The sequence below is a fragment of the Phoca vitulina genome, unplaced genomic scaffold, assembly GCF_004348235.1.
Source record: "Phoca vitulina isolate PV1807 unplaced genomic scaffold, GSC_HSeal_1.0 scaffold6, whole genome shotgun sequence".
Lineage (NCBI taxonomy): Eukaryota > Metazoa > Chordata > Mammalia > Carnivora > Phocidae > Phoca > Phoca vitulina.
In genome coordinates this window covers 50563366-50589418 of record NW_022589709.1, presented here as the reverse complement: position 1 = coordinate 50589418, position 26053 = coordinate 50563366, and the positions used below count along the sequence as shown (strand labels likewise).

The 26053-nt window shown below is 42.0% G+C and overlaps 1 protein-coding gene across 6 annotated transcripts in view; it reads left to right on the top strand.

Annotated features, from left to right (window-relative positions):
* PDE8B (phosphodiesterase 8B) overlaps positions 1-26053 on the top strand; it is a 247949-nt gene that overhangs the window by 124138 nt on the left and 97758 nt on the right. For 3 of the 6 annotated variants that reach the window (XM_032404155.1, XM_032404153.1, XM_032404151.1), the window contains exons 2-3: positions 9971-10027; positions 23017-23207. In XM_032404155.1, the coding sequence (XP_032260046.1) occupies positions 9971-10027; positions 23017-23207 (248 nt within the window). Of the gene's footprint in view, positions 1-9967; positions 10028-23016; positions 23208-26053 lie in introns of all 6 variants that reach the window. The other 3 variants (XM_032404154.1, XM_032404152.1, XM_032404150.1) reach the window with 1 other exon arrangement.

Here is a 26053-nt window from a genome sequence, read left to right as displayed (position 1 = left end):
AGTTTCTTTGCCTAGCATCTTAAGACTTTTCTAGGACAAATCAAAATATAAGTGAATATATAAATAAGAGCATGGCCTTCTAAGTAAGATGAGTCTGGGCTTAAATCTCAACTCAAGTGCCTTGGATGAGGTGCTTAACCGTGATGGAGCTTTAAGTCCTTGATTGATTGATTTTTTAAGATTTTTTTATTTTAGAGAGAGAGGGAGTGCAAGCGCAGGGGAGGGCAGAAGGAAAATCCCAAGCAGACCCTGTGCTGAGCCCAGAGCCCAACGGGGCTCAATCTAAGGACCCATGAGATTACTACCTGAGCCAAAACAAAGAGTTGGACATTTAACGGACCGTGCCCCGCAGGCACCCCGGAGGTTTAAATTCTTTAGCGGTTAAAGAAGGGGTATTGCTGTGACCATTACATGAACTGGCCCTTGGGGGGGGATTCATAAGCCCTTTCATAATGAGGCAAGGAGCAGTTATTTTGAGCAAGGACCCCTGAGTCCCAGCCCACTTTTCTAGGATTTCATTTTACTGAGTTTCAAGGAAATTGTATCCATATTCTGAGGAATTTTAAACACACTACCTTATTTTACCAAATAAAGGTTTTATAGTAGGAAAGAAATAGTATATATAGGCTATTTGTCTAGTGGTTACTGCTCAGTTAATGTTAAAAATAGAAAAGACTTTTCCAATAAAATGAAACCCATTATAAATTTATTTTGCAGTATTTAAGATAGACAACAAATGAGAGAAAATAATTCAGTAAACATCTATGTAGTCACTACTCACTGCTTAAAAAAGAATAGATCATGAACAGGAGTTGAAGCCCCTAGTAGTTCCTTCCCTACATAAATCCCCTTTTCCTTTCTACCAGTGGGACTTCTTGCCTTAACTGGGAATTTATAAGCTTTTCTCTGTACTGTTACAATATTCCTAAATTATATTCAGTTATTTATTTGTTTTGGTATTTATTTTTGGGAGCAAGAGAGAGAGCATGAGTGGAGCAGGGAGGGAGAGGGAGAAGCAGACTTCCTGCTGAGCTGGGAGCCTGATGTGGGAGGGGTGGGGGGTGCTCAATCCTAGGACCCTGAGATCATGACCTGAGCCAAAGGAAGATGTTTAAATGAGCCACCCAGGTGCCCCTATATTCAGTATTTTAAATAATTTAAAACTTTAAGTGGTATTCTAAGGTATGTGTTTTTGGAAATCTTTTTTTTACTTGAGGTTTATGAGATTCATCCATTTTGAATGGGTCGCTCTTGATATATTTTCATAGTATAATATCCATTGTATGGATATTCCTCAAAATAATAATTTTCCTGGTGGTGGGTGCTAATGGATTGTGGATTAGGCTGTCTCCAATTTTTTGTTAAAAATTTGCTCCAAATATTTTTGTAAGTACCTCCTTGTATACCACACAGAAACCCACAGAAATCACATAGGAGCTGGATGGTAGGATACATGCTTTTTCATCTTTATTAGAAATCCCCAAAATATTTTTCAAAGTGGCTGAAGCCATTTACACACTCACCAACAATGTATGAGTTCCTATAGGTCAACCTTCTGGCCCATGATACTGTTTAACTTCTTAACTCTACCATTCTGTTGCTTTTAATACATGGCTGGGTGTGACATAGTATCTCATTGTAATTTAAAATTTTCCTGATGACTAAAGATTGAGCATCTTTTCATGCTTAAATTTCCTTCTCTGAGTTTCTTTTTCCTATCTTTTGCTGAACTTTCTTTTCTTTTTTTTTTTTTTTAAGATTTTATTTATTTATTTGACAGAGAGTCTCACACAGCAAGCGAGGGAACACAAGCAGGAGGAGTGGGAGAGGGAGAAGCAGGCTGCCCGCGGAGCAGAGAGCCCAATGCGGGGCTCGATCCCAGGACCCCGGGATCATGACCTGAGCCGAAGGCAGACGCTTAACGACTGAGCCACCCAGGCACCCCCTGAACTTTCTTTTTGGTTGTCTTTTCACTGATTGTTTTTAAACGTTTTTGTTATGTTCTGGTTACTAATACTTGATTGTTTCCTGAATTTTAGATCTATCTCTTGGGCTCCGCCCCCTTTTTTTTCTTTTTATTGGAGTGTTTTTTGCTTTTTGTTTTTTGGTGAATAGAAGTTTTAAATTTCAAAGTCAAGTTGATCTCTTTTATAGTGGTATATTTTGATGAGTAGTTATCTGTATGTTTGTATTTGTGATGAAACCTTATGCTGCCAAATGAATGTACTATAGTAATAGAACATAAGAGAGCACAAAACAAAGTCAGTAGACCTGTCACCAACTGTGAGTATCTGATGACTGAGTAATCTTCCATATATATGTTTGTAACAGACTTAAATTTTTTTTGATACTCATTTAGAGATACTGGTTTGGGGAAATCCTCAAATGTGAAGGATTTTATCTTTCTCTTGCCTAAGTGATCTTGAGATTTTGGAGAGGGGGTGTCTGGGTGGGTTTTGTTGCCCTTTCAAAAGATAAGTACTCAGGTGACATTTGTTGAATAAACTAATAAAGTAATTGAGTCTTCTGTTGACAACAGACATGACTGCTCAGCATAGACCAGTGATTCTCAACTCTGGTTGCACCTGTGATTTAAAAATGCTGATGCCTGGGCCCCATCATTAGAGATTCTGATTCTTGTAGTTTGAAGTAGGACCCGGGCATTGATACATTTAATAAGTCCCAGGTACTTGGAACAGGAAGCACAGGCTGAGGATGTCTAGATGAGAGAATTGTCAGCAGGAAGGTGAGGGGAGGGTCAGAACCACCTATTGGGCACTGAAAGGTCTGGGGCAACTGAGTTGCTCTAGGGTGGCCAGAAGCAAAGCAAGGGGAGGGTTGGAGGCTGGTGTGAGGGTAGATAGAGCCTGCTGCCAGGGCCCCAAGGCTGACAAAGAGACCGAAGGAAGCATGCTAGATAGGCTGAGGGCAGGGGGCCTGCAGAGTGCAGCCCAGGATGAGGCAGGGATGTGCAGCCTCATAGTGCTGGTGCCTTTTGGACTGAAAGCCCGAGGGCAGGCATGGAACTATTAAAAAGGCAAAAGTAGGGGCCCCTGGGTGGCTCAGCTGGTTAAGCATCTGACTCGATTTCTGCTCAGGTCATGATCTCAGGGTTGTAGGATCCAGCCTGGTATAGGGCTCTGCACTCAGCAGGGAGTCTGCTTGAGATTCTGTCTCCCTCTGCTGCCACCACCGCCCCCCCCTTGCATGTGCACATGCTTGATCGCTCTCTCTCAAAAAAAAAAAAAAAAAAAAAAGGCTAAAGTCAAACACAACCTTTGCTTGCTCAGAGGAATAAAGAAAGAATTTTGGCCTGGGAATGGAGGGTGGAGAGGGGACACCTTGAGAGAATTAAATACTAAAGTCAGAGCGAACAGGGTAGCAGGCAGAGTTGATTAAGGTATTTAAAATGCTTATTCCTGAGCCCACAGCTGATGCCTTTAGTGATGGACTGATCTCCCCATGGAGTCGCCCCTCCCCACTTGCCCTGAGCTGTGTATGTACACGTGTGTGAATGTTCAGTTCTGCTGGTGGGGAGGAAGCAATTCCAAATACAACATCCCTGAAGTGGGGAAGATTTGGACTTGGAGCTTGTTTTCTGGAAGGTGGAAGCCTGCCACAGTGGCCCAGACACTGACGTAGACACACACCTTCGTCTTTGCTTCCTAGTCCTAGTGGCAGCCTTGTTAATGGTAGTGCAGATGCCCAGGACCTGAGCAGGGCTCGCTGGCTACGGAGCATCTGTTCTGCAAAATCAGAATGAGGTCCAGAACCTCAGGGTAGAAAAGGGGTCAGAATTCTCTAAATTCTAGAGCATAATGGAAGAACATAATGGGACACACTGGATGTGCTGGGGGGGGGAAATCAAGCCTCAGTTCCTGATTCTGTTGCCTAAAACCCATGTGATTTTTGGCAGTTGAATTCGGTTCCAGATGCTGGGGATAAAATTGTGAGGAGGACTGATGCTGTGTCTTCCGGAAACTGGGTCTTGCCAAGGCGAAAGCTACTTAAATGAGTAATAAAGTTGGTGACGATGCGGTGGAGGAGGGTGCTGAGGAGAGCCGTTAGGGGTGCCTGGATGCAGCTGGGTTTGGACAGCCCTCAGAGAGTGGGGGCACGTGAGCAGCTGCTGGAGGGGGTGGTGTAAGCTGTGCTGGCAGATGGGGTAGCAAGGGCTTTTCCAGGTCAACTGCTTTTCTTCTGACTTCTCACTTCCTTCCTGTTTGGGGGAAACTCTACAACTCCGAGTCCAGGCTTCTAACAAAATTCTTGAAGCTGGAAGTTCCCAGAGGTGTGGCAGTCCCCAGCAGGGAGCACCGTGTGGTGACAGGCGGATTAGCCTGAACTACCCGGACTTCTTTCTGGATGATGTCTTTCGTCGGCCTGACCTGTGCCAAGTTTTGATCTTGACTTTCCTCTCTATTTAAATGCGGCCAAGCTGTGTTGGGTTTTTTGGTCATTTTATTCTTGTTCGTTGTGACCTTTTTCTCACTTGATTTCACTGCTCTAGTTCCTACTCATAGTAATGTCTGTTTTGTTTTTGCTAAATCTGTTCTTATCTATCCAGAAAGTAGACAAACCAGATGTTTGATTCCCACCCCCCCACCCCTGCCCCAAGTCCTAATTGGATCCTGTTAATTTTCCACTCAGAAACCTACAGTGGGGTTGCTGCCTACAGGAAAGGAAGCCGGGGGGGGGGGGGGGGCGCGGGTAGTGGCGCATACCTTCCAAGATGCTCTAAGGGACTGACCCCAGTCCTCCCAGTCTTCACTTTCTCTGCCATTGTACCTTAGCATTTTTACCTCCATGCCTTTGGTTCTGTTCTTTCGTATGTCTGGAATTTCTTCTCCCAAGCCAGTCTCTTGTTCTTCATGACCTACTTGCCTTAATGGAGCCTTCCTTGATCTCCCCACCTTGAAAACCAGAAGTACTTTCTCCTTTTCATCTTTAAAGTTGGAGGGGAAAATATCTATCAACCAGAATTGTGTATCTCCTTTAACTATCAAAAGTGAGTGATAGACATTTGTAGACCAACAAAGACCCAATGAGTTTGCCACCCGTAGACCCTTTTTATTCAGAATGAAAAGATACAGTCCCAGTTGCACACTCAGGGCCCTATGTTGCTAGCTTGAGATGAACTAAAGTGAAGGTTTTTATACCAGAGCATCAGCAAATGCTACAAAATAGGACTTTTTTTTCCCCTAGAGAGCCAGCTCCGCTGCATGTGAATTGGTTACCCTGCTGCAGGTGTATGCATGTTACACGTGTGTGCACGTGTGTGCACATGAATGTTTGACACACTATAAACATGGGGGAGTTCAGGCTGCACTGTTGGTCAGCAGTCCTTCCTCATTGGACTGTTGGGGGAAGATGTGTGGTCAGAGTGGTAGGGAGTGTGTCTCTTCCCATTCTTGTCCCATCCTCCTCCCCCGTGGGCACTAGAATTAGGTTATCTCTGACTCCACCCTTTGCTTGCTTCTGTGACCTTGGCAAACTTCTTCACTTCCGGGAATCAGAGCTCATACCCTACCTGGGGGTCCGTGCATCTGCAGCTGCTCACAGTTCACTCTTGGAAATAGAGTCTTGGCTTGGTTACAGAGACCTCAGTAAAGGGTCTGCTCATGTTCATAAACGCTCTGTCGTAGATCGATGACATGTAGGCAGCAGGCTGCTGTGTCAGGAACAGACCTCTGCAAGGTGTTGCTGCTGCGGATAGCGCTGCGGCCGCTTTGCCTTGCTGGCCGCTGCCTTGCGTCAGCCCGCAGAGCCGGCAAGAAGTGCTGCCGTTCTGCCGAGATAGTTGACCTCTCTTGGGCGTGGGAGCCAAGGTCAGATGAACGGGAGCGCAGCCTAAGAAGGAAAAGGGAAGCCAAGAGACTGGAAGCTAAGTGTAGGTCAGGACTAAAGGAACTGGTAAATTGAGGCCCCAAGCTGGGTGGTGGAGGTGGAGGGTGCCTCCTGGGAGGTGGCACAGTGAGGTGGGCTTGGGAAGAAGTGGGTAGAGACGGGGGAGGCCCGGGTCTTGGGAAAGGTCGACCAAACTTGCAGTACTGTCTCCTGGGCTCTGCCTCCCTCGTGGCGGCTTCCTGCTGAGCTGGGTCAGGCAGGGGACTCCTACGGTTGTGGAAGACAGTTGTAGCGTCTTTGCTGTTGAGTAGGAGAAGGGTATGTTCTAGGTCAGGTGTCACTTGGAAAATTCCATACTGTCACTCAGTGACCATTGCCCGTCTCCTGCAAAGGTCACTCCTGTGAAGGTGCCTACACAGTCCCTCGGGGAGAGCAGGTGCCTTGAGGAGTGTTCACAGGATCCTCAGATGTTCTCCTGGCAAAGTTTTAAAAGGCCTATGTAACTACTACCCTTTGGCTTCGTTAGATTTCCCACCCCCTTACAGTGAAGTGGGGCCACGTGACTAGCTCCAGCCGATGGGCTGGGAAAGGACTCTGTCTAACTTTCAGGCTGAGGTTTTAGAAACCCATGCCTGGGTCTCCTGTGACTTCCCCCCTGACTTTGTCTTGGCCTGGACTTCTAAGTAACCACGAGGAGGAATTGCTTAGGAAAGTCACCTGGAACCACAGTGAATTTCGTATGAATAAAAAAAAAAACTTTCTATTAGTAGGCCACTGAGATTTGGGGTCTCTTTGATACCACAGTATAATTGAGCCTATTCTAATTCAGAGCTAAAACAGTGAAATGGATTTTGAGATTTAAATGAGAAAACATGTTAATCTTCTCCCACATATCTAACCTATTATCAGAGTTTTAACATGTCAGTTTTTACCATCTTCTCAACTCTGGGCTCATTAGTGCAAAAAAAAAAAAGTAATATTTACATCCCAAAATTAAAAGAAAAAGTACATGAACTATTTTACCACATACCAATGAGATAATAAACTTCAGGGTTTTTTTTTTTCTTCCCCCAGCTTCTGAATTGTGATCAGAAGTGATTCAGAAGGTATTTCTCCTCCCATCAGAGCTCTTCCTCTTTATTCAAAACTTCACAATCCCTGGGAAACTAACATACTGAGCTTCCTCGATAGTTCCAACAAAAACATCATGTTTTCTAAAGACCTAAAATGCATGACAAAAAATGATCATAGTTGAAGAGCTTTACCAGTGTTGTCAATAACGCAAGGACTTTATTTCAGAATTACTCCAAATTAGTCATTATTTCCTTACATATAAGGAAAATGGAATTGACTTTCTTTTTAATGTTGATAATAAAGGCCCATAAATGCTGCCTTTCAGGGCGCTTTTTTTTTTTTTTAAGATTTTACTTATTTATTAGAGAGAGAGAGAGCACAAGCAGGGGGAGCGGCAGGCAGAGGGAGAAGCAGGCTCCCCCCTGAGCAGGGAGCCCGAGGCGGGGCTCAATCCCAGGACCTCGGGATCATGACCTGAGCCGAAGGCAGACGCTTAACCAACTGAGCCACCCAGGCCCCTGCCTTTCAGGGCTTTTATCCCACCAAGAGACCTATGTAAAAAGTGACTTGACCTGTGTCCTGTCTAAATTCAGTTACATAAAGAGCTGAAATATGATAGGATCCTCTGAGCCTAAATGAATAGGAGACAATAATGAGAATTATTTTCATTAAGCGAATCCAACCATTTGTGTGCCAGGAGTGATCACACTGTTTCACGGGATTGGTTCTAGAGAGAGATTTCATCAGGAACGTATTGTGAGCTCTCCAACACACACACACACACACACACGCACACACACACACACACACACACCCTTTATAACTACTTGGTGCACATCTTGGTTATTTACGAAATTAGATAGAAATGTATTGGTTAAGAGTGAACTGTTTTTTGGACAGTCTGTACCCTTCTAGCAGGGATCCTTCCCCCGTCCCTTAGCCTTCCAAAGTGAGTCACTTTATTTTATTCCTTTTAAACTTTATACTACATATTTCATTGATTTTTTTTTTTTCTTCCCCTGGAAGACCCCTTTGGGAGTCAGTTTAGCCGGAGAAAAGCTGTAGCCTTGTTGGAGGGGCACTTAGGTGTGTGATGGGGGCAGTGAACCCAAGAGAGATCACAGGGACTGTGAAAAGATATCCTAGATAATCGGTCAACTTGATCTTACTTTATCAAATGGGTTTTACTTCTTAATTATTAACTTTTTAGTAAAATTCTGGCAGTTACACTGCTTTTGAAGGACCATGTCTGTTTCAGAAATAAACAGTGTGTCCAAGTAGAGCTGGGGTGCTGGGTGGGCTGCTGAGTCCCAGTGACACAGGAGGCCTGGTACCGCTGGTTTTTCAGTGGAATCATTCTTAGGGCTGTGTGTATGTGCTGGGTGCTGGTATCAGCAGTAACACTTTGTAGGATATTGTTTTGTTTGAAGGAAAGAAGCATAGGATCACATGTTCTACCTGAAGACAGCAGTGAAACACTGAAGGAACTCGCCACTGGTCCATGGCTCAGGGAGTCGAGGCCCCGTGTTGGTATGAATTGTGCCAGGCCTCCTACAAGGGTCCACTGGTCAGGGGCTGCCTCACCAAGCAGAACCCAGCACCGAGGACCAATAGCCTCTGTTGAGCAGTCATTGGAGGGTTTTGAGCTGTCTGCTGGCTGGGTTGGCGAGAGGCCAAAGCCCCCAGCATCATTGCTTCACATGGTGAAGCCAGGGTTGAGGGATCAACCTTAAAGAGGAAAAGAATGTCACCAATTCAGTCATGTTTGGAAGAAGATTCACACCATGCCCACCACGAATTAAGCACAGAGAAAAGGGAAGAAAGGAGAAAGGGAAATTTTCAGTTTTCAAAATTATAATCTAAAGGGGCGCCTGGGTGGCTCAGTCGTTAAGCGTCTGCCTTCGGCTCAGGTCATGATCCCGGGGTCCTGGAATCGAGCCCCGCATCGGGCTCCCTGCTCTGCGGGAAGCCTGCTTCTCCCTCTCCCACTCCCCCTGCTTGTGTTCCTGCTCTCGCTGTATCTCTCTATGTCAAATAAATAAATAAAATCTCTTAAAAAAATTATAATTTAAAGAAAGTTCTGCTTTTGTTAACTGATAAAAGCTTCCTCTGGCCCTTGATTCATTATTGAGTTACCTCTGGTCCTGTGATTTTGTATGCTTGTTGAAGGTGTTCCGTCTGACTGGCAGGGGCCAAACTCGTGTGTAGAATGCAGGATAAGCTTCCAAGTGGTGGCAAAATGACTGCTTCCTCTTGGAGAACAATAAAATTGGATCCTTAGGGGTGAGGTCAAGACTCTCAATAAAGTTACCTAGAAAGAGTCACTTTGAGAACGTGACTAATCCAAGCAAAGTTATTACAAATACTTGCTCTGTGCTTGGAGCTGAAGGCAGTTAGATGGTGTTGGCCACTGAACACCTAAGCTCATTCCTGGACTGAGTCGTGGGGCACAATTTGCATCTTGCGGTCATGGTATGGGCTTCCCCACTTTATTGGAGGAAGTGCAATTCAAATGAGTTTATTCGTGGTAAACATGGGTAAGAATGAGCTGTCTATGCCTCATACGAAGCATGAAGGTAAGAAAATTAAGAAGTAAATAGAGGAACAGCTCTTCAAATGTTTTAGCTTTCACATTTGAGAAAAACCTTTATTTGAGATGTTAGAATAAGAACTGTCCAGCAAAAAAGAAGTGTCTAGCATGGTGCTGAGCACATAGTAGGTGCTCAGAAAATGATTGGTTTTCTCCCGTAAAGCAGTACTTGCTTATTATAAAAATCCAAGTACTTAAAGTAAAAACAACCTGAAATCCACTACTTAGCATTTGATGATCTCCTCCAGGACATTTTCAGTGCACATATAAATGTGTACGTTCTTACGCAAAACTAGGATTATGCCATATATGTTTTATAAACTCTCTCTGTGTCAGTAAATTGGATCCTTGTAGTTAGTGTCTACAAAGTCGTATCATGTAATATTCTAAGTAAGGAAGAATTTGTCAATTCTTGTAGTTTGACTTGACACATCTAACGTGTTGTCGCTTATTTAGCAGGTCTCTTCAGCGGAGGTGCGCATTGGGCCCATGAGACTGACGCAGGATCCTATTCAGGTAGGCCTCCATTATTCGTGGGGCTTTGTTTCTGGAGCACCCGGTTATAGGAGCACCCTCAGAAGGGCTCCTTCAGTACCACAGCAGGTAGCCAGCCTTGCCCCTACAAACACACCTATGTGTACATAAATACTGTGTACAGATGCCTCTGTGTAAATGCTTGTTTCTATTAATGCCATACTTGAGGAATCAAATCGTTTCCTTGAGGACTTAACCATTGCCCTGTCGTGAGCATAAATACAGTAGGTAGGGTGCATGGTGGGTTGGGAGGGAGAGCAACTCTTCCACCAAAAAACTGCCCTGCTCCACACCCTGCAGCAGCTGGAAAGGGAAGAAGCTGTGTGTGCACGTGGCAGGGCGTGTGCCACGAGCCGCAGTTGGACGTGAATCTTGGCTCTTCCAGCCAGGTGGCAAAGCTGGGTGATCTTCCTTGTATTGCTTGACTTCTCTACCCAGTGCCCTGTCCATAAAGTAGAGATAATCCCCCTCTCTCATGGGGAATTAGGAGTCCAATGAAGTTGTATTGAGTGCCCAGAAGACTGCTTGGCAGTGGGCCGTCTCAGTAAATGACAACTGTTGTTGGCTGGGTCGAAAAGATGACAAGAGTCTCCCCTTTCTTGTGCCCTGTGACTTGAGCCAGGCTGTGGTCTAGGCTCTGTAACACGGTGGGAGCTGGCGGTGGGAAGAGAAGGCCGGGTGCCTCTGGCCTTCACCTCCCTGTAATAATGTCAGCAACTTACCAACTGTCCTCCCTACAGCCCTCAGCATCCAATGGCCCCTTCAGAGAAACATGGTTTGTACCCTTTTAAGTAGAAAGTGCTTATTGTTAAATCCCCATCTGCATGCACATCTTCCTGATAGGTCTAAATAAGTGAAACTTTTCCCTATAAAAAAGTAGTTTGTTAACACCTGGAAGCATGTCTTGTACTCGGTGGGGAAAGTGAATAGCAGAAAAAATGTAAGCAAACCAAACGTGTAGTTGAAAGTGAAAAACCAAACAAGGAAATGTACTGTTTGATTTATGAGCAAATGGAAAAAAGAAAATAATGTTTTATTGTTGCTTAGGAAAGGAAATACAAATCTAGGGAAAGGAAAAAAAAAAAAAAGGAAGAAATTTAAGCTTGGGAAAATTTGATGAAAACAAATTTAGGAGTAGAGGGAGAAAAAAGAATTTACTAAAATAAACATAAGCCACAACTATTTGTATAGAATACAAACAAGTGGAAAATTCCAGTGATCATTCTGGGGGCATGTACTTTGTTCTCCATTTTGAATAAAGGCAATGACAAAGGATCTAATAATAGTGTTTATTCCCAAAGCAATTTCCTGAACATTTCTTGAGATTAGTGGAGTTTTAGATCAATTAGTTTAATTTACCTTAATTTTTGCCCTGTGTTGTACTGGAAATTAGTGATCATAAGGATGTCTCGTTCCTTTAAAAAAAATGTAATTTGTCAAATCATAAAGTATTTCAAATATTCATAAGAGTACATAGGTATAGTCGTACCACTTTCATCAGATATTAACAGTATACTTTTTCTATTTGAAGTTTTGGGTTTTTTTTTTCCAGAAACAAAAGATTACCCTTAATTATCCTTCTGTCCCCCCTCCCCATCCTCTCCTCCCTAGAAGTAACCACTACTTGGAAATTTGTTATGCTAGATGTTTGCATACTTTATATATGTATGTGTCCATTCATAATAATTACTTTGTTTTGGGGTGTTTTTAAGCTTCATTTGAAAGGCATCAGGCTACAGGCATCATTAGGAAATTTTTCTTTATTCAACATCATTTGCTGTCATATATAAGAGTCTATCCCCTAATGTAAGGTCACAAAGTTACACTGCTTTTTGTCTTCAAGGAGTTTTTTTTTTTTTTTTTTTTTTTTTAAGATTTTATTTATTTGAGAGAGAGAGAGAGCATGAGAGGGGAGAGGGTTAGAGGGAGAAGCAGACTCCCTGCTAAGTGGGGATCCCAATATGGGACTCTATCCTGGGACTCCAGGATTATGACCTGAGCCGAAGGCAGTCGCTTAACCAACTGAGCCACGCAGGCGCCCTCTTCGAGGAGTTTTAGCTCTTACATTTAGGTCTATGGTCCATTTTGAGTTAATTTTTGTATATGGTGTGAGATAGGACTTCATTCTTTCACATGTGGATGTTGTCGCAGCACTATTTGTTAAAGAGAATATTCTTTCCCCATTGAATTGTACTGGCACGTTTGTCAAAAATCAACTGACCATAATTGTGAAGGTTTACCTCTGGATTCTCAGTTCTCTTCCGTTGGTATATATGTCCGTCCTATTCCAGTACCACACTGTCTTGATTGCTGTGCTTCAAAGTGTGAGTCCCCTAAGTGATTGCAATAAGTCTGTAAATCAATTTTGCAAGTATTACTGTGTTAACAATTTTGTCTCCCAATTTGTTAATGGAGAGATTTTTTCCCTTTCTTTAAATTTTCCTCTTTCCATAATGTTTTATAGTGTTTAGTGTATGTCTTTGATATTTGGTTATTATTCCTAAAATATTTTATTCTTTTTGATTCTATGGCAAATGGAATTATTTCCTTAATTTCATTTTTGGGTTATTCATTGGTACAATTTTTGTTTATCCTGTATCTTGCAACCTTGCTGAGCTCCTTTATTAGCTCTTGGACTTTTTTGTGGATTCTTTAGAATTATCTACAAGGTCATGCCATTAATTCTTCCTTTCCAATTTGAATACCTTTTACTTTATTTTACTTGCCTAGTTGTTTTGCTAGAAACTCCAAAACAATGATGTGTTTAGTTTTTTAAGAGATCTCCATATGTCCTCTCAAAATGGGTTGTTAATGTTCTATACTCCTACAAGCAATATGAGAGTTCTGGTTACTCCAAATCCTTGATGATAATGTTGAGCACTTTATTGACTTATTGCCCATTCTTTTATCTTTTGTGAATGTTTGGTTAAGTCTTTATTTTTAATTGGATTGACTTTTAAAACATTACTGAATTGTAGTTCTTCATATACTCTTTTCACAAGTCCTTTGTCAGATTTTGAGAATACTTTCTTCCAATCTGGTTCTTCTATAAATTTTCTTAAGCTTTTAAGCAAAATTTAATTTTGATCTAACCTAATTAGTCTTTTCTTTGAAGGTTATTGCTTGCTGTATCCTACGAATCTTTACCTACTCCCAGGTTGAAAAGATAATTCCTGGGGCGCCTGGGTGGCTCAGTCGTTAAGCGTCTGCCTTCAGCTCAGGTCATGATCCCAGGGTCCTGAGATTGAGCCCCGCATCGGGCTCCCTGCTCCGCAGGAAGCCTGCTTCTCCCTCTCCCACTCCCCCTGCTTGTGTTCCCTCTCTCGCTCTCTCTCTCTCTGTCAAATAAATAAATAAAATCTTTAAAAAAAAAAAAAAGAAAAGAAAAGATAATTCCTTAGGTTTTTTTTTTTTTTTTTTTGAAACTACTGTTTAACAATTTTAGATCTATCATCAATCTCAAGTTCATTTTGGGGTATGGAATGATAAGGAGGCTTCAGCTCATTTTTTATCCTCATATTGATTCTAATTCTAGCTTCACTTGCTGAAAAGACTATATGATCTTCCATTGAATTTGATGCCTTTGTTACTGATTCTTTGTTTGTTGCAGCTTGTTTGGGCAATAATGTAAACCAATTTTGAAAATAATATTCAACAAAAAGCTTTTAAAGATGTATCTCTATTTGAATAAGAAATTCTATACACATGAATTAACTGAACCTTACTAATTATGCTATTCAGACTATATCTTAATTTTTTGACTAATTTTTTTCAGTTTCTATGGCAGTGGCTATGTTGTTATCAGTATCTGCTAATACTTGATGTTTTGTCTGTGATGTTACTGTGTATTAATTATATATTCCTGGTGACCTTTTTATTATGAGGTGTCTTTTTAAACTTTTTCCTTACATTGTTTTATCTATTAGTAATGTTGCCACACCAGCATTTCTTGGTTAACTTTTTTCTAGTATGTTTTTGCTGTTCATTTTCAGTTTTTCTTTATAACTTTATATTAAATATGCCTACTTAAGCAGCACATAGCTTTTATTTTTCCAAAATCTTTTCTGATTTTTTGTCTTCTAATAAGTGAATTCAGTCTAGTTACTTGAAGTGTGATTACTGATACAATTAGTCTTATATTTTCTATCTTCTTAGCCTTTTTTTTATGTTTCTGCTTTATGTCAAATTGGCAGTTTTCAGAATTTTTTTTTAAACTATAGGTGGCGTTTCTTTCTTTTCTTTATCTTTTTGGTGGTTACCCTTAAGTAATTTTTTAATATGCATGGTTGCCAGTCAAATTTTATAACAGAGATACTGTATCCTGTCATATCAAATGTGATCTAGTCCTTGGTAGGATTTAAATTCCCATTAACAGCTCTATACTCCATTACTAAAAAGCAATTGTCTATAATTTTGGATTTATTTTTAGCTTGTACGCATAAGCTATGAAATAACAAAAGGAATACTGTGAACTCATCACCCAATGCGAGAGCTGGAATGTTTCTAGTGCTACCGTGGACCCTGCCTGATTCCCATCACATGAGTTTGGCCCCAAATGACAGCAGATTCAAGTGGTCAACAGTCCCTGCGTGAGGGAAAGAATATTGTTTTTAAAAAGCTCACAAGCTCAACTTAGATCTAAGGATGCCATTCCTACTTGGTCGTATTGAAGCGTAGTTTCATTGATCCATCCAGAAAACAATCGACAGAGCACCTGTAAGTTCAAGGCTCCATAATGTGCTACAAGGGAAGAGAGGCTGCACACGGCTCCCTGACCACCCAGAGGGGTCTGCTCAGTCCGTTCTATTATTTGTAACACTCCAACTTCAGGGACAGTGACACCTAGTTAAGTGTTTTTGTGCTTCTGCTACTGATACTGCAACTATCTTAGAAAAATCATACTATGTCTTAGAGTCTTTGTATTTGTATTCGGTTTTCCTCCTGACCTGGCAAAAAATACCTATTGGGAGTGCAGTGGCATGCTGAAAATGTTAATGAGCTACATCAACCAGAGTCCTTAGGGCTGGGAAGGTACTTGTTGATAAGAACACTTGAGGATGGGGTTGCTTTTGAGGGTGCATTTCTAAGTTCACTAGGGGGAACTTGCTCCCATGTCAGGACATGTAACATGGGGCTCTGCACGCCCTCAGGGAGCTGGCAGGAGCAATGTGAGAAGTGGAATGGGGTGGGGGGTGTTGGAGAAAAGTACAGTGTGGTATAATAGAGGGCATTTCTCCTGGGTGAGTGGCTGTGACTCATAGTAAAAGTCCTGTTTTCCAGTCTTCGCAAGAAAATTAAAAATAGGGGAAATGTTATAAGGCAATAGATTCATATCAACATTTCAAAATGAAGTGGCCTTTCCTTCATCAATGCCTCGAGGATATTTACTTGTTGAGTGTGTAGAATTGACGTGTTTCTGCTTCGAGTGCTGTCCTCCTCTCCCCTCCCACTCCAACTGGGCTTTTCAACTGGATTTGCAAATGATACTCAGAGCTGTGGACTAAGCTTTTCCTACCAAGGCAGTGCTTAGCTTTAAAATTTTATTCTTTCATGTTATATGGATGCAGATGGTCTGGAACTGTTAAATATTGGAGCTCATGTGGCCTCATGGGGAGCTACCCTTACATACCCCATCCTGTCTGTCCTTAGCTACTGCCAAGTCATAGCCTCCACCAAGCGCAGCCAGTTCCACGGAACTACAGAGTTGGTAGGAATTTTGGTCCCATATTTTAGGGGGTAAAAACAAAAGTAAATTCACATGATTACACAGGCTGTGGAGTCAGGCTGACCTCAGTTCAAATATTGATAGTTGTGTGGTTGTAGGCGAGTCTCTTATCCATTCCAACCCTTTGTTTCCAGATTTACAAATTAGGGGATAGTTCACACCTCCAAGAATTGTTAAAGGGTTATTGAATAAGATCCTGTGTTTAAAGTACTTTCAGTATAATGGCTGCCCTTAAATTCACATCAAACTGTGGCTGTGACTAGCATCACTTTCTAGGGACATTCATGGAAAGCTTTCAAACCATTTGTTCCTACGAATTTCACCTCCTCCCCAGATTGACAATGGTTTAGTATGTGAATACAACTAATAAAATCTATACATGTGATCTATTCTAGAAACTGTTAGCAAGATTTGCTTAAAGCCAAACCAAGTATTTTGAAAATGGATGCAAAGTAGTAGACCTAGGGAATGCATGTGGAGATGTGTGGAGGCATTCTTACTGATAAAAAATACCGATAATGAACGTTTGTTCTTCAGGTTGAGGAGAAGTTAGTTTTATCTTCATGTTTTTCATAATTAGCCTTACCAGAGGAAAAATAGTTACATTCTAATTTGATTATCCAAGACTGATTATTGCTCTCCTCAAAGATATTTTTCAGCATTTGTTGATTAAACTTGTCAAAGGACTGGTTATAAGGATTTCCAGCAAACAAGAGAACCTCCACTGGAGCCATGGCAAGCTCACTGAAGGAGGAGTTGGGGAGATGGGTATCCAGCTGTGCTGCTGCTTGGCTTGGGGAAGGTGTTGTTCTCATTTATGGAATGGGGGGTGATGGATCACCCTCAGAGTCCCTTCTTGCTCCGGGAAGTCCAGAGAGTCCTGGCCTCTGTTCTTGTCATTGCCACTAGGATACCCCCCTCCCCCAATTCCCTGTGGTCTATGTTACCCCTCTGCAGCTGCTCATACCAGACCACTGTACTTGGTTCTCTTAGCCCTGCCCTGGATCAGCCCTTACTTCATTATTCTAGCTAGGATGGAGAGATGAATAAAACACTGTGGCTGTAACAAGGTTTAGGTAGTACTCTCTTTGCAGGAAGAAAGAGGCCTTGCGTGGAGTTTGGGGTCTTGGTAGTTATGTTTGAAAAGCAGTAGAGGTAGCCCTTGCTTTGTACAGTCTTAATATGTAGAGATTTCAGAGTTGAGATAAATCCTACCAGATCCCCACAACATGTTTTAGATTGCAATTACATGAGTGTTCTGAGCAATTGCAGTAAATATGGGTTCTGTTGCTAGCTCATGAGTCCACACACCACTATGCTATTAACAGATGTGTAGCCCCATCAGTAACCAATCACAACACCTTTTTAAAAGTCTTAATGATTGGTCTTTGCCACCTGTTCTTCCAGTCAAGCACAGACAGCAAAGTGTATAGCTGTTGCCATCTGGCCTCTCACATGGCGTTTGTTAAGCACAAATAAAGCATCAAAAGAGGGAAGTAGCCAACAGAGATGAAAGTGCATCAAAGAAATGCAAAGTAGTAACGCCAGAGGGAAGTTGAAGTGGAACGTAAATGAGGTTAGAGGAGGGAGAGCTGACCCGGAGGATGTTCACAGTCACACTGACGTATTCTAGATCTGCAGCCAGAGGTAGTTCAGCTTGCAGTGATGGTCAACATCAGTGAGGAAAGTGGTTGTGGTGAAAAGAATGAAATGTCCCAGAGGAAGTAAAAAACTACGTTAATTAATGGAACTCAGGGGGATATTCCATGGCATTGAAAGTAGGGAGGACAAAATATTGGATAAAACACTGGAGCTGACCCAGGCTTAGGGCTTTCTAATACCCCAAGGCATCAAAAAGATGCTTACACTCTGTATCCTTAATTTATCCAATTTGGAGAAGGCATACCCTGTTGAAGCTACCCTTAGTTCCTTTTAAAAAGAAAGTATTTTAATTTTCAGTGTTTCTAATGTTTTAATTTACAGCATCCTGAAAAAATGTTTTACTTTATTTCATATTTCAGTTAAAACCAACAAAAAGTTTTCATGTTTGGAAAAAATTTCTAAGGTCCTAGGACAGTCATTTTTACTATTGTTTAAGATTGCCTTTTGTGGTGGTTTTTAGAGTCTGGCCCTATCACGTGAAGCAAGGATTGCCTATACTTGTGTTCTGATCCTGGACAGGACCCAAGTAGACCCAGATCTATCCCAGAAGGAAGGTGTTGCTTCATTGTCCCTGGCTTCACCCCAGATCAGATTTTCTACTCATTTGATATGTTTACAGCAGTGTGGTTAAGTTGTTATAACAAAATTGTTTCCTTCTGCCCATTCCCCTGTACCTAGATTCTTGTCTAAGCATCCTGTCTGTACCCTGGTGTGATCACCACTCCATAGTGCATTTATTGTGTTTATCTTTACCTGTCTCATCTGCTTGCTCTCTAGGGACGGAAACTAGACTATGTCCATCCCTATCAGCTTTTTACTCCCAGTTCTTACCTGATAGATCATCAATACATACTCTTTGAATGAATGTTCTGCGTGTTACTTAGAGCAAATAAAAAGGGTCAGTTAACTTTTATTCTTCACAAATCCAATTCATTTGTATGCCTTTAGAACTGATTTTTAAAGTATATTTTCTGACATTTTGAGATTGGCCTCAGTGAATGGCCAAAAAATATTTTAAAATGGCCACCTCTGACAAACTAAATAGTGATAAATAGGAAGTTAAATACGGGGAGGGACTGTAGTGCTTAAGGTCTTTTTGGTTTTGTTCTTTGGCTGCAAGTAAGAGCTGCCTTAGACAACCAAGTAAATAAGTGAATTAAACATATTTGTGCAGTTTTTTTTCTTTGTAGATTTTTTTTTTTTAAATTTTATTTATTTTTTGACAGAGACACAGCAAGAGAGGGAACACAAGCAAGGGGAATGGGAGAGGGAGAAACAGGCTTCCCACGGAGCAAGGAGCCCGATGCGGGGCTCGATCCCAGGACCCTGGGATCATGACCTGAGCCAAAGGCAGACACTTAACGACTGAGCCACCCAGGCGCCCCTTTCTTTGTAGATTTGAAGGAGGAATTGAGAAGCTGTGCCTTACAGAGTGTGGCTGTGGACTGTCTGAGTACTTTGACAGCAAGAGTTGAAGGCTTTTATTGTCTCTACTATCACCGAGCCACAGGTCTCAATTCCCAGCTTTTGTGTCTCTTTTGTTCAAATTCCAAATTTCTGTAAACAGAGTATCATTAGCCCAGCTGTGCTGGGAGATAGGGACGGAGAGTCCAAGCCTGGTTACATCCAAAAAGGGTAATTACTATAGTACTTTAAAATGTATATATTTTTAATTCCTGTAGCTTTTTCACTTAGGAGTTGAATTATTGAAAACTAGTTTTTCTGATTTTTTTTTATAGATGGGAAGAATATTATTTTTAAAATTTTTACTTTAATTCCAGTTGTTAACAACCAGTGTTAGATTCGTTTCCAGTGTACAGTATAGTAATTTAAAAGTTCCATACATCAGCCTTAAATGGGAAGAATTTTAAATACTACCTAAAGAAATTCTCTCATGAGTGCTTTTATAATATAGTCCTGTTCTAAAATGTAGATGTTATTATTCGGGTACAGTGAGGCCAACCGATCAGGAAAGGACTATGATTAAACAGTCTGTCACTGAGAGGAGGGGCCATGCCTTGCCGTAAAGGACCACACACAGAGCACCAGGGTTGGTCAAGGAGGCAGAGAGAGCAAGGGGAAAATATGGCCAAGAGCCTCCCCTGTGGCTTCTGTGGGAAGGAATGGGTAAGGGAGGGTAAGCAGGTTTGGCTAGTATGAATCATTTCAGGGGAATCCGGGGTACAGCTGTTGTCTCTAGTTGGTTGGTACTTGGCCCTGGAGTGATGAGGGCAGGTGGAGAGTGGTTCCATGCATTAAGGCATGATAAAAGATGGGGTAGGAGTATGGGCTTTGGATTGGTTTGCCTTCGAAGGGTGCTTTCCTAGGCAAGTCTCCTGCTACCTCTACAAATTGGCCAACCCTCAGAAGCGGTCTCCGCAGGGTTGGCAAGGCTCCAGATGTCAAAGCATCAGAACTATAGAAAAATAACAAGACCCGATGAAGAGAGTTTCTCCCTTTGAGTCGGTTGTGAGTTTTCATGTGAAATCTAGTTTAAGTTCCTGAAATGGCCTTACCTTGATGTAACCCTCTGCTGAGAACTAGACTCTCCCTGTCACCCTCCCCTCTGTCAAACAGGCTTCCTTATAGTTCCTCGAACGCGTCAGGCACACGTCCGACTGTAGGCCCCATAGAACCATTCCTTTGGCTACGAATACTTGCCCCTCAGATAGCAATTTGGCTTCCTTTTTGTCTCCTTCCTTTTCGTTTGCATCTGTTACTTTGTGAGTGAGGCCTACCCACTTAATGCAGCAGTCGGTACCCACTCCGGCTCCTGCTTACCGCTCCCTGTTTGTAGGTAGCACGTACCGCTTTTAACATGCTGTGTCGTTTGCTTGCTTATTATGCGTGCTCTTGGTCCCTCTCCAGTGCGGGGGTCTTTACTCTGTTCATCAGTGTACTCTAAGCAACTCAAAACTGTTCCTGGAACATAACAGGTGCTTGGGAAATTTTTGTTCAATAATATTATTTTTCCAAAAGTGGTACACTCTCTTCAGAGGATGTATAAGGTATATGAGATTAACCTGTAGCAATGTCCAACATGGGAATACAATTGTGTTCTTACTGTATTAGTCAATTATTGAGGCCAAATAGTGTAAAGGAAACATAAAGTGGTGAGATTCTTGTTTAGTAATCCCTCATTTAGCCAGCCAGATGACAGAAGAAATTCTCTCACCTTTGCTGACTTTGAGGCTCTGTATATGGAGTTTTTCTTGTTAATACCATAGCTACCCCAAGTAGAGGGCCAATGACTTTACACACAAACCAATTGATTCTACCTGACTTTTTCATTGTAGCTCTCTTATTTGATCTGAAGGCTTTCTTTTCATTATCAAATCCACAGGGCGATGCCCTTCAATTCCCTTGGAAGAGCCACTCTCACTTCTTCCTAGAAGTTAGCTCTTTGGTCAAAAACTCTTAGAAACACTCTCTGGACAGAGGAGTGACAGACCAAGATGAGCTCTTAATAAGTCTGGCTGGCTGCCTTATGTGTTACAAGGGTATGATTTTAAGCCATGTGCTAAGAAGAAAATGGCAAAATCCTGTTGAAAAATATCTCTTCTGGAAACGTGGCATTTGGGAAACAGGAAATGATTTAAACAAATGTAAAACAAATGACATTTATGATATATTCAGATATTTAATGATGTTGAGCTATTGGGGAAGTTTAGGTATGAAATGGTATTGTGGGGGCAACCCCCTTGGGTCCCCTCCCTCCTTGGGGGCTTTGTCCTATCACTTTGCTATTGCTCAATAAGTGTTGCTTTGCTGCCCGCCCCCAAATGGTATTGTGGTTTTTGTTTTGTTTTGTTTTTAAGATTTTATTTATTTGTCAGAGAGCACAAGCAGGGGGGGGCAGGCAGAGGGAGAGGGAGAAGCAGGCTTCCCACCGAGCAGGGAGCCCAACGTGGGGCTCGATCCCAGGACCCTGGGATCATGACCTGAGCTGAAGGCTGATGCTTAACCGACTGAGCCCCCCAGGCGCCCCTAAACAGTCTTTATCTCCAGTAGATTCGTGCAGTTGAAATGATGTGATATGCAGGCTTTGCTGCAAACTAATGTCAGAGTCGAGAAGTGGGCAGGGATGGAAATGAAGCCAGACTGGCCCGGAGTTGGTTTATTGCTGAAGCTGGGAGATGGGTGCATTAGGCTTATTAGACTGTTGTGTCTATTTTTCAGTATATTGCCAATTCTCAATTAATAAAACATTTTGAAAATATAATGGTTGGACAGTTTGTCTTTCTGAATTTAAATGAAACACATTTTATATTTCATCATCAAAATGATACTGGTTGGAACGCCTGGGTGGCTCAGTTGGTTAAGCGTCTGCCTTCGGCTCAGGTCATGATCCCAGGGTCCTGGGATCGAGTCCCACATCAGGCTCTGGGAGCCTGCTTCTCCCTCTCGTTCTGCTCCTCTTCCCCACTCATGGTCTCTCTTTTTCTCTCTCTCTCTCTCTGACAAAGAAATAAAATCTTTAAAAAAGAAAAGAATGATACTGGTTATTGGTTTAAAGGCTTTTCTTGTTGAGGAAAAAAAAAAAACCCCTTCTGTTGCTAATTCTTTAGGAGTGGATGCTCAAGAACATTCAACGCTTTATCCATGTCTTGAGATAATTAGGTGTTTCTATTGGACCTCTTATTTGTAATAATAGTAAAACCCTTTTGTGTTTTGTAGGAAACTCTACAGGTAGTTAACCTTTACCTCACCAGATATTTGCTGAGCAGCTAGTAAGTGACAGCTTGGTGCTGAGCACAGCAGTGGGGGTGGGGGTAATAGGGAACATAGCAGGCAGTTCCTTGTGGTCCTGAAGCTCAGTCCCAGTGGAGAAGATAGATCATGATCAAGCAAATAAATGAACCAGTTCAGGTGGTGGTAAGGCTGTCTCTGGCTTTCCGCCAGAGAATTGGGCGCTGGAGCCCAGGGGCTGGTGAGGGCGACCAGGGTGAAGTCTGGTACCTTCTTTCCAGTGGGGCCACACTTCTCAATGAGGCAAGAAGGGACAGGTTTTCCTCAGTTTAGCTGCATCACCTTCTCCTTGCATGGTCATTCTTTCCAGATTCCAGCAGGGGTTGGGTATTAGAATTAGTTTTTGAAGTTCCTTTGAGTTCCTTCCCTTTCCTGTGTCTTTAAAGGGATTTAATTACTAAGATCAGAGAGTTGACCTCCAGGTACTGAGAGGCCAACACCACCTGCACTGAAACCAAACATGTGTATGTGGGAACCATAGTCCCAGCTGTGTTAATTCTCCTGTTAATAATTTCACTGCTTAATATACTTAACAACAAAGCCAATTGGGAAATTAAAAATGAGTAACAACCCCCCAGAATGACTGAGCACCTACTCGTGCTCATGTAGGTCTCACAGCTAGCTAGGGAGGCGCATCTGACCGTGGAGAATCTATAGCACAAGGGATGAAATACCTTGCTCAAAGACACACACTGGAATCAGTTGGAGGAGCTGGGGTTTGAACCCAGGTAGTTCCTCTCTAGACGCCGCATTTTAAACCTGTATACTGTAGGCTCATGTTTAATACGGTCTGTAAGGAGGATGATTGCTTCTAAGATGCTCTTTTGTATTTCAGGTTTTGCTGATCTTTGCAAAGGAAGATAGTCAGAGTGATGGATTCTGGTGGGCCTGTGACAGAGCTGGTTATAGATGCAATATTGCTCGGACTCCAGAGTCAGCCCTTGAATGCTTTCTAGATAAACATCATGAAATTATCGTAATAGATCACAGACAAACCCGCAACTTTGATGCAGAAGCCGTGTGCAGGTACCTTTCCTAATGTAACATGCTCGTTAAACGTTCACTTAATAGCCTAGAATGACCGTCACTTAGAGATGTCTTTAGTTCCATCCCAAGTATTTCTAAAATGTGTGTTGATGTGTCTAAGCAGTCTGTGCAGATTTCTGTGATGAAAGCTATAGCTCCTCCTATAGATTTATTTCACCCTTTATTGTTTTTCCACATTTGAGTTCCAGTGAATTTAGAGGTGTGAGCTGGGTGTCTCTGAAAATGTCAAGGTGTTTTTCCCCCCAAGTATTGCTCATATTTCACACACACACACACACGCAAGAGACATTGAAATTCACACAGTTTTTGGTATACAGATGGGGTTTGGATTTAAACCAGATATTTTAATCTTAATTATTCTGTCCCAAAATGAACATCGGAAATGTGTGAAATACACATGTCTCCCTGCCTGACACAGATGGGTAGATTCTACAGCGGTTGGGGAGCACAAGCAGCTACTTTACCGCAGCAGAAAATCTTCCAGGGATCCAAACGCCCCACTTGTTTACAGAAATGCTTGCACTCCAGGGGGAAAAATGCATGCCTGTTCATAAATAAATGCAATCATAAGAGTTTTCTGTGGATGAACTGATCCATTTAGCACAAGTGGAATGCTTTGAAGCTAGACAGCAAGAGGTCACTAATTAAATGCTAGACCAGCACAGACTCCAATTACATATGGAGCTGGAATTTTCTTGAATATTAGTAAGTGAAATGAAAGGTAAGGAAGTGGCTTCTTAGATCCTTTGGCACCCTGACAAGAAATGATTGGATTAAGAGACATTTCTCATCATAGGCATTGCCTTGTTACTCTTTGATCCTTCTCAGTTTCTCAAAGAAGAATTTTTCTTATAGAACCTATTTTAAAATGTCTTACTGGCCTCAAATAATCTTACTATTGTACATAGAAATATTTTCTTTTTAAATTATTATAGATATGAATAAATGTATCATAAAATATTTGGATGGTACTTTCAGTATTAAGAAAATAAATACTAAATATTTAGTAAGAAATACTAAGAAAAAAATACTTTTTCTTTTTAAATGATCTACAGGATAGAATTTGGTCCTTTATAACTAGATCTACTTTTTCTTGGTCTTGACTTAATTTTCTTAAATGATTTTGTAGTAGAAACACCACTGTCCTTTGTGCATACATGGAATGATTTAAGACAAGATTCAGGTGTAAAAATAAATTCTTTTTATTCAGGTGAAGAAATTTAGCAGATAAGCTTTACAATCTTCCTTGAATATAAAGAAATTTAGTTTTTTTTATCTAATGTACTTCTGTCTTAGCTGCACAGAAAAACAGTGGGGGATCTGTGTAGGTCAGAAGCCAGGTTGTGTATCAGGAGGTGTGTTTACCGACTCTTACTTGTTATGTTCAGGGCAGCCAGATTCCTGAATGCACGACTGCCAGTACATGTCCCCCTAAAATGAGTAAGGGACACGCTCTTGGCAGATGTACATTCATTACTGTCATCCATGGTCCAAGATCCCTGGATTTTTGAGCTAGACTGGACCTTAACATGCTTCCTTGGACCTCTACCCCACCGATTGCAGTTCCCCTTAGTCCTCTCCACCAGGAAGAGGTCTGGGTCTCCCTGGCTATACCAGTTCCTTTGGAGGAATGAGAAAGAAGAGATAAGCAGCAGGAAGCAACCCCCAAAATGAAAGCCAGTTTCAAAAGAAGCTAAGGGAGCATGGGCTCTAGCCCAGTTACGTTCTTAACAGTGTTTGCGCCTCTTGAGGCCCACTCCTTAGAACGTAGCCTTGCAGTGTAGCCTTGACTTCCCGTTGGGGTGGAAGAGGTTGCACAAGGCTGAGAAGTGCTTAGTATTTCCCTAGACAATAGGGTGCACCTCGGACTTGCTATGCATTTTTTTCATTAGGTGGTAACTGTTATTTCTGCTGAGAATTCAGTAGGCTCTTAGGTAAAAAAAAAAAAAACGGTACCTTGGCCTCATCAAGACCTGTGCTATGGGGTGGCTGAATAGGAAGTAGTCTGTGCTAGCCTTAATAGGGGGTCTTGACTTACTCTTCCTGTCCCACAGTGAGTTAAGGCATTGAACTTAAGGAGTTTGTTCAAACGCCATTTATCTACCATGGGAAACTGTACTTCCCAGGAAGACGAGAGCTGGTCACTTTCCTGAACCTCCCACCCACGTAGAGTGAGATCTCAAGGAATAGGAAATTGGGAAAGTACCTTTTTTGAGAAAGGTCAAGAAATGTGAGAGTTGAAGGAAATGAAGCAATACAAGCTGGCTTTTTCTAGGGGAGCTGTAGTACAAATATGTTGTAGTGCAGAAGAGCTGAAATGCCAATAGCTAGAAAGAACAACAAATACATGTTGTTTCACAAATTACTCAGGAGCAGCCTTGAGCCTTCTGTTCTTAGAGATGATGGTTCTCTTCCCGGGGATCTCAAAATAAACAGAGTCCAGATGGAGGAAATGGGTCAAAACAAGCAGGCTTATTTGTACTAAGCTTCAAGTATGTGGCCTTTTATTAATAGTTCATTCCATTCACGAGCCCTGACCAGGATAATCCAGAATCAGAGCTGCGGCATACAATAGCACATGTTGTAAGAAGATGCATGGACCTCAAAGTTCTAGATCCTTACGCAGTCCAATCCTATTAAAATCTTAGGGAATAAACAACACACAGGTGGTCATGGTACAGCGGGGATCAGCAGGGACAGTGGCCGCACCACAGCATTGCCCAGCCCTAGTTTGTGACCCACTCGCTGAAAGCATTTCAGCACAAACAACAGTATGACCAAAACAAATTAGGCAGCTCTTTGTATTGCTCTTACGAGTTTCAACC